The sequence below is a fragment of the Sprattus sprattus genome, assembly GCF_963457725.1.
Source record: "Sprattus sprattus genome assembly, chromosome: 16".
NCBI classification, from domain to species: Eukaryota; Metazoa; Chordata; class Actinopteri; order Clupeiformes; family Clupeidae; genus Sprattus; species Sprattus sprattus.
Window position 1 is genome coordinate 26,343,103 of NC_137914.1, and position 9,425 is coordinate 26,352,527.

Consider the following 9,425-nt stretch of genomic DNA (forward strand, 5'->3'; position numbering starts at 1 on the left):
TCACACATGCAGCTAGTATTTGCACAATAGAACACTAAGTTGTATGATACCAATAGTTTTCAGAAACACTGAGGTTGAGTTAGTAATTACTATGACATTTAAACATCTACATTCACATGTCTTTATACTTTAATAATCATGTACAAATTAAGACTATTCCAATAACGTCAAAGACACACATCTGTTTATTTAATGAAAACGTACATGAATTCTATAAAAGCACCCTGTCTATGTCTGAATTGCATTCACACATTCAACACTTTTTCCATCTTCTGTGACTTTCAATGGGACACATATGACAGACACTGCTGGAGTGTTCAGTTTTCTATGAGCACTCTAGCTAAATGCACTTAGTGAAAAAAGGTAGTGATCCCCATTTTATGCACATACAATGGTAAACACATATAAATAATAGAAAATAATATGACTATATCTACGACTCCACATGATGGTATACCTATTATAAGTTTATCATACAATATAATAACAATCATTTTATTCTGTGTGTCTGTGTGTCTTTGCGTCTTGCTAACTGCAAGGCTGGATATGTTTTATTTTCAGTGCAGAACTTGTGCATCTTTTTTGCACAATAGCAAAGTCCAAACCCTCATAAAATCCAACAAAATGAAGACAAAACACAAGCAACTCTCTAATGCTTTACCAGAAACTGAAACATCAATAATCAAAGTCTTATATTCTCCTCCTCAACATCATTAGCTTTAGAGTCTGTCGCTTCTATGTCATATAGGCCTGAAGCAGCCTGAGTTCTGTGATGAGGCCAGAGTCTTCAGATAGTCCTCTACATGTTGCTCAAGACACATGTAGATGTTCTGGAAGTAGTCAGTGAGAAGAGGGTAGCACAGGCACAGGCCTACCAACAGGGCTGCTCCCAACACCAACAGCAACAGAAGGAGAACCAGCCAGTATCCACAGGAGGGCTGTGAGAAGTAAAAAAAAAAAAAAAATGCTAAATCAAGTAGGCAACACCATCAACCTAAATATGTAATGGTTCCCAAAAGGATGATTAATTCATTGGTTTCACATGAACAATAATGTCAATCGAGTCCAGACTGACAATGCATGGAGAAAATGTGAGAAGCAGCCATGTTGGCTGGGCTGTTTGCTCACCTTTTGGCTGCGTCGGTTTCTCAGCTGTCTGAGCTCCTCTCGGCACAGGGTCACACTGGACTGATAGGACCGACACTCCAGCTCCAGAGCCTCCAGCTGCGCCTGGAGCTCCACGCACTGCACACACACACACACACACACACACACACACACACACACACACACACACACACACACACACACACACACACACACACACACACACACACACACACACACACACAAACACACACACAAACACACACACACACACACACACACACACACACACACACACACACACACACACACACACACACACACAAACACACACACACACACACACACACACACACACACACACAAACACACACACACACACACACACACACACAAACACACGCACGCACGCACACACACACACACACACACACACACACACACAAACACACACACAAACACACACACACACACACACACACACACACACACACAAACACACACACACACACACACACACACACACACACACAAACACACGCACGCACGCACACACACACACACACACACACAAACACACACACACACACACACACACACACACAAACACACACACAAACACACACACACACACAAACACACACACACACACACACACACACACACACAAACACACACACAAACGCACGCACGCACGCACGCACGCACGCACGCACACACGCACACACGCACACACGCACACACACACACACACACACACACACACACACACCATCATCATCATCATCATCACCATTATCACCACCACTTACATAACCTGGTCAGTCTGAGTTTGGTTAAATGCCTCACCTCTCTCTCCTTCATCTTGAGCCTCTCCCCTGTTGCCCGAAGCCGGCCTGCCATGTGGTCCTCTTCCCTAAAGAGCTGCAGTGCTGGCCCCTCCTCAGACACGACTCCAGCCCTAGTGGTGAGTTCCCCTGGGCCTTTTCTGGAGAGCATATCTGAGCGCCGTAGGGGTCGGGTGCCATGCAGGAGGAAGCCCAGTCAAATCAGTTCCCCTTTTTCTCAAGTTTCAAATGGCACACTTATGAATGATGTAAGGCTGCTACAGCACCAGTGCCCAAACGGGTCTTGTGTCATATTAGGATGTTAAATGCAAATCCAAACGCTGGATATCGAAATAATGCTTTTGCATGCAAAACAAGCTGCTACATTTGAGGGTGACAGTGCTACGTGTTGACTGCTGCAGTGTGACCGCAGGGCAGGAAGTGAGAATACCTCTGGCTTCCTGTAGCTGTGTGCTCAGGGTTCGCTTGTCTTCCTCAAGCTGAGCGACGCGCGAGCGCAGCTCCTCCTCCTCCTCCTCCTGCTGCACCTCCTGCACGGCGTCCAGCTGCTGGCTCAGCTCACACTCTCGACCATGAGAAAGCTGAGGAGGACACACGTATGCCCACACACACACGCACGCAGAAAACACATACACACAGATTAAAAACATCCATAATCATGCACAGGCACAGTCACAAATGAACATGCACAAACACATCACATACAGAAACAAACATACATTCAGACGGAAAAAAGCACATACACACAAACTTATACCAAAACAATTGAATAAAAACACAATTACATTTACACAAAAAGTTACGCAAGTGAGATACAGTACATTAAGATCAGCTATTAAATAGATGCATTTGATGTATAAGACATGTAGTGTATAAGACACGTACACACACACACAGAAGTCGGTCCTGTGACCTTTGTTTTTCATTACTTGGCTGGACTGTCTCTGTGGGTTTGACTAAAGTACACACAAACACACCCTCATTCCCTGACACCCTGTGTCCTGATCAGAAGTAAGCTCCTCTCACCTCCAGCTGAGTGTGCAGCTGCTGCAGCTGCTCGGTGCAGACATCCAGGCCTCTCTTCAGCTGGGTGGAACTCCCGCGCAGCTCCCCGCAAAGGCTCTGCCACTTAGTTGACTCAGCCCTGGCTGTCTGCAGCGCCTCCTAATGGACAACATGGGAATAGGTGTAAAGACAAGTTGAACAGACACCACGCAGTCATTTTCAGGCAATGAACTCTGGAGCAGAATCTACTTTATTAGACTGACTCTTACATAGTGAGTTACATGTGTGTTTACATTTACATGCCATTTGTCAGTTGTTTCCCACTATAGTATGGCAAAGAAAAATACAACAGATTGTTTTACAATGATAAATATGTTAGATTATATAGCTGTAACAATTAAAGATATTTTACAAATATCTCTGTGGGCCCAAACCTCTACAGCCTTGGTGTTGCTTTAGATATAGTTAAAGTATTAAGTAGATGCTTTTGTTCAAAGTGACTTACAAAAACAGTAAAACCAACAATGAGAAAATAAGTAATGGACATAATGAAATGAAACTCATAAAACAATATTTTGTGTAATTTTAAAGTAAAACCATAAGTTAACAACAACAATGAGAATGATCATCATCATAATCGTAACCATAATACCATATACCATAACTATGAAAGAATAAAAGAATGCCTCAAATACCACTGAGGTCCAACTATCGATAAGGGGGAGAATAGATCTGAATTATAGCATTTAAATAGGCTAGTGTCGATCCAGTGGCTGTCCTATAGGTGAGAGTGAGGGATTGAAATGTAATTCTAGGACCTTCAGGCAGCCAGTGAAGGGTGACCAGCAGAGGAGTTACATGTGTCCTCTTGGCTGATGATAGACCAAACAAGCCGCTGCATTCTGAATCATCTGCAACCGTCTCAACACATGCAGGCAGGCCTTTTCAAATTGAATTGCAGTAAACTAGTGCAGAAATAACCAGGGCCTGCACAAGAGGTTGTTTACCATATTGTTTGAGATAAGGTCTGATCTTCCGAATTTTATAGAGTGGGAACTGACAAAACCTCAAGACAGAAGCTACATCCTCATAGAAATCAGTGCTCACATGCTCAGGATCAGTGAAGATGAAGATGTAGATTATTTTGTGAGATTGGCTGGGAATACCAGTAGAAAGTTTGAGCTAAAGGTGATGACCCCTCATTCAAACTAAAATATTACTGAGGCTTTTAGAAATTTGAACCAATATTGAGGAGTCATCTGGGGGGAAGCACAAGTACAGTCACAGGAGAACCTAAGGGAACAGATGATCTCATCTAAGGAAGTGGTGTAAATAGAAAATAGGAAAGGAACTTCCAGTGAGGTACAGTTTCCCCAAAAGGAGAATGCCATGGTTCACTGTGTCGAAGGCTGCTGACAAGTCTAGTAAAATCCAAATTGATGACTGGGCTTCAGTCACAGATTAAAGAGCAGTTTCAGTAGAATTACCACTCTTAAAACAAGAGTGCTTCGGGTCTAGCAAATAAGACAGAAACACAAAATCAAAAACTTGCTTGAAGACAACCTTTTCAAGACTCTCTAAAACAAAAATCTAGCTTTGTGATCTACAGACACTAATTACTTTGTATTAACAATTGTATCTAGGCATAACGCTGTTGCTTCATATGCTTGACAAATTGTTTGGAGAGTAGCTAGTAGATTGCCTAAACCATGTCACAGTGCTTGGCAGGCAGTGAGAGTCCTAATGTACCTGGAGATTTAGTATCTTGCCCTGGGCCTCGGCCCTCTCCTCTGTGCCCCTCTGGACGGCCTGCAGGGCCCTCTCCTCCTGCTCCCCCTTCTCCTTCTCCATGTCCACCAGCAGCCCTTTCACTCCATCTTGAGGAAGCCCCTGAGAGAGATTCCACACTCTTGCATTATCAACCACCTCACCATTCATACAAGAAGACTGATGCTGGACCTATATCAAGCTGATCAGCATATCCTATCGCAATAAAAGTGGTTTGATAAAAGAATATTAATATTCAATATTAATAAATAATAACCCATGTATTCATATACCAGTGCTCTCTTAACCTCCATATACCAGTACACAATGTCAAACCTTGGGGTAAGGGATAGGTACAGAGAACCCTTTTATCGTTAGCCTCTGGTCAATAAAACCCCACTGAATTTAGGCTATTTAAAGCAGGGGATTTAGTCATAGACATGGAATGAAGCTACAATCTTTCTATGGAAACAGATCTGAAGGATTTAAGCACCCATCACTTCCTGGTACCCTCTTGAGTTACAGCTTGCATAGTCAGACTCAATCAGACTGTGTAAATACAGATGTGTCATTCTGCAGCTGTTCTGGACATGTTAGGCGTCAGTCTTACCTTCATGCAGACCTGCAGCTGAGACTCCAGGGCATTGATCTTACTCTTGAGCAGGTCCTCGTTGCAGCGAGTCTGACAGAGGGAGAGACGATGGAAATGTGAGAGATGCAAGAGTATCACATGGAAAAATACTGCAACGTCCAAAACTGAGCACAAATCCAACGGTGTTGTCAAGAAGGGTGTACATGTACTGTACGTGTTATTACTGCTCATATCAAAACTCAGACTCAATCTTCTCTTACACAAACTGTTCCACTGCACTTTGTAATTTAAAAAAAAATTAAAATCCTGTAACAATATATAAAACCCTACCTTAACAACCCTGCCTAAAAACAGACAGATTGAGTGGTTTGGACATTTGTAAGAAAGAGTAACAGTTATCGGTGTTAGCTCCACCCTCCCTTCCTGTGTGAGAGTGTGTGTTTAGCGAAATCAAGATGCTACTGATAGCTGAGTGCATCCTACTGAACTATAGTTCTACAGGAAATACCTCACCTTTGTGGTTTCTGCACTTCTGCTAAAGTGTCAGGACACATCAACATTTAACATTTTCTAAAAATACTTTTTTAGGATTAATTGGGAATGGAAATGTATCGACATGGAAGTTGAAAGGGATTGGTGGAGAGACAAGAGAAATTTAAAGACAGCAGGCCTGAAATATCTGCACACAAAATGAAAAACAGAAATCCCCAACCGAGTTCACGGGCGTCTCATGTATTGACTGAACACTAGCTATAGCCTACCATCCACCTGAGCATCACTAATAGTTTTAAAGCAGGGCCTATCTTCATTAGGATAACATAGAAAGCTAGCTTAAAAATTCCACTTACCCTTCTGACTGAGAAATGCACACAATGTGACATAGCTGTATCCAATATATGTGCCCTGACAGCTTATGAAAAACAGTAGCTACATGCCACCTCCCCCAAAACGGAGGAGTTTACATGACATATTCTGCAGTATTCTCTCGTTCATTCAAAGACACCCCTGAATGCTGAATGTGCAAACAGATAGAATAGAACAGGCAAATAACAGTTTGAATTCTATGTCAGAACTGCAGTGTCATAATGGAAGTCATATACTACATCATAATGGAATATGAAAGTCCATTGCAGTAATCTGAGGGTGACCTTAGTTTGTGGCCTATAATAAAAGTTTTAACACTCCCATTCACCATTGTCTCCCTTCACTCCTCCTTAAGAGGCTGTTTGTCACTTACAAGGCTGGCACTGGAACTACAAAAATGTCTCACCTACCAACATAGAGGTTAAGTCAATAAAAAGATGTGCTTTCATTATGCCAGCTAGGTTGCTGGAACGATAAGCCTGTCAACACACATCTGTTTGGACAAACCAACAGCAGTGCTGATATGATGGTATTGTGGATGAGACCAGAAGGGACTGACCTTCCACAGGTACTCTGAGGAGTGGAGTAGCGTAGCGGTGCTGCGCTGGAGAGAAGTCAACTTCATCCTTAAGTCCTCCTCTCTGTGCAAAGCCTCCTGTAGGAAAACAGTACAGGTCCAAATATTTACCCTGTCAGGAAATTAGTCCCTTGGTAGTCCCTCAATGCATCACCTTCATTTTTAATAAATAGGTAAATACATGCTAAATGTTTCCTTAGAACTGTAAATATAACAAAATGTTTATGTACAATATAGTACCTGTAAGTAGTCGGTCAGTAGGAGAACATCCTGTAGTTGCGGAGAAGACAGTAAAAAATAAATACATTAGAAAAATGGTTTGCTCTGACCAGTTTCTTATGCAACACACAGATGTGTCCACATTGTTGCTTAGAAATAGATGGAACTTACGTCTTCCTTCACTGTGACAAAGCCAGGCCTACCACAGTTAGAGAGAGGACACAAGGAGGAGAGGCAGACAGTGTGTAAGAGGATGGCACATTGGCTTCAGAATGCTTTTAATCTTCACAGACATTTTTTTTTTAAGTTTACCACACATTCATATTAGTTGTATACTTACTTTGTCTGCATGCCCGTATTTTGTTGAGTCTTTTGATTGCCTATGTCTCCAAGAATGACTGTAATTGATTGTGGTTGTCATAGAGAAAGTCAGAACACAGATCAATGACACCTTATGTTGGTCTGAAACTAGTCACAACATGGAATGATAGCCCACCTCTCTCTTGTCTTGTTAAGATGGTTCTCTTTTGGTGGACTTTCATCCTCACGGAGGAGATGATATTCAGGCGAGCTTGCTTTGCAGCAGACTCTCTTCCTTTTAGAGTGTAAGTGGCCTGGCCTTGACCAGTGGTCTACAGTGGACATCAAAACATATGTTACGTGCTTTCACAACTGTAGTGAGAAAATAAATAAATACACCACCTTAAATTCATATTTTTTACAAAAAGTGACATTTTATGCAGTTAAATTTAATATATTAGTATTTCAACTTAATGAACTGCCAGACTTGTCATGATATCATACTGTAGCTGTAATAACAGAATGTTCTGTAGACCTGTGAAGTTGATTTGACGTCATTAGGGATTCCCATGCCACCCCTCGTTATCAGCGGACGCTGTGTTGACAAGGGTGCCTCACGTGCCAGTGGTCCTAATCTCGTGCCGGTGGGTCTTCTCACGGTGGCGAATTCGAACCTAGTGGTGCCACCGTCTGTGGTCCTTCTCTTAGCGAACTCCAGCTGCCGCTTATGCTGTTGCTCCTGCTTAAACCACAGCACATCTGCCTCTCTGGTAGGGCTTCTGCAGGAGGTCTTGTTGTGTTGGTCTCGAAGGTGTTCGTTCCTCACAGCGCGCTGCTCCACTTTGATGTCATACTCTCTCTCCAGGAGCCACATGCTTCAGCTCTTGGCCAGGCTTACCATGCTGGTGGCTGGAACTGGGGAAGTCTTCAGCAGGTGGAAGTATAGTGCCTCAGTTTGAGTGACTGGTTATAAAAAAAACACACCAGTCCATCCAGTTTTAGCCTTGTTAGTTATTTGAAAGTGACATGAACAAATGTTCTGAGTAGAGCTTCTTTCGTTATTGGACTTAAAACATGCTTCATTAAAGTGTTATCTTATCTATTAGTAATTTCATAAACACATATAAAAGAAAAGGTGGCCTTAGGCTCTAATTTTTTAAGCAATACACATCCTGAGAGTCATACAACTAGACAGCCACTAATGAAAAACAAAACAAAAACAAGAACAAGAAAAAATACCTAATGACAAGACAAACAGAAAGCTTTTATTAGAAAGTTGATTAAGGCGAAGGACAAACCTCCACATGACAACTTACATCATCTGTTCTCATGGGTCATCTAGTGGTGACGAACCCAGCCCCAGCATGCTCTCCCCAAGCCGCTCTAAAGCTTGTATTTCAGCTTTGCAGTCTCGCACAGAGAGCAATCGTACTTTTGGGGTATGCAAGTTAAACAGGAAGTCGCGAGGGCCACGCCATGCCCAGGAGTTCCTCTATCTCTGCAGACACTCATGTCGGGACCAGTGCCATGCATGCATGGGCGCTCTGATTAAGCAGACACGTGTACTTTCTGCCCTGGTATGTACCCTTTAGAATGTTCTTCACATGGGCAGGGCAGCTTTTCCCTATTTGTACACATATGGGAGGCAAATAAGAGGCTCACAGCCTGGGGGGGATGCTGATCTTTTGGCAATGAAGTGAGAGGAACTTGAATCAAACTGACTTGGGCACATTTCACAGTCAGGGTGGGGCACATTAGAAAGGTCAGCGTTGCATTGAGAGGAAAGGTTTATAAAGCCAGCTTCCTGATTTGAGAACCTGTTTGTGTTGCATGGACTTGTGTACATATCTACTCTGTTAAACAAGACCTAGACGTTGTTGACGGTTTTCAAATGCTGTGCCAAACCTTACCAGCAGGTGGTGGTCAAGTTCCTTCTCAAAGGGTTTTCAGCTAAACAAAGACGGGGATAGATTACAAAAGGTGGACTCTAAAACCACACTCAATACAAGAAGAGGAGGACAAAGAGACTCATTTTTTTCTTCAAAATCCACAAAGAAAAACAAAAGATAGGTCATTGCCTCTGAACTGACCCAGCACTGAGAATAAAAGGACAGAGACAGATGTAAAGTCTACCACCACCCCCCCC

General features: G+C 42.7%; 1 protein-coding gene across 1 annotated transcript; it reads right to left on the reverse strand.

The window, feature by feature from the left end:
* Nucleotides 1–740: 740 nt before the first annotated feature.
* Nucleotides 741–8,675, reverse strand: traf3ip3 (TRAF3 interacting protein 3; the record flags this gene model as incomplete). Its single annotated transcript, XM_080853745.1, has 14 exons — nucleotides 8,596–8,675; nucleotides 7,815–8,242; nucleotides 7,476–7,611; nucleotides 7,320–7,377; nucleotides 7,151–7,178; nucleotides 7,001–7,030; nucleotides 6,743–6,838; nucleotides 5,338–5,409; nucleotides 4,710–4,850; nucleotides 2,982–3,119; nucleotides 2,386–2,536; nucleotides 1,957–2,108; nucleotides 1,129–1,245; nucleotides 741–938 (listed from the first exon to the last, which is right to left on the reverse strand). Exons 2-14 carry the CDS (start codon nucleotides 8,151–8,153, stop codon nucleotides 741–743), a joined length of 1,656 nt encoding a protein of 551 aa, XP_080709871.1. The 5' UTR covers nucleotides 8,154–8,242; nucleotides 8,596–8,675.
* Between the last annotated feature and the right edge of the window lie 750 nt (nucleotides 8,676–9,425).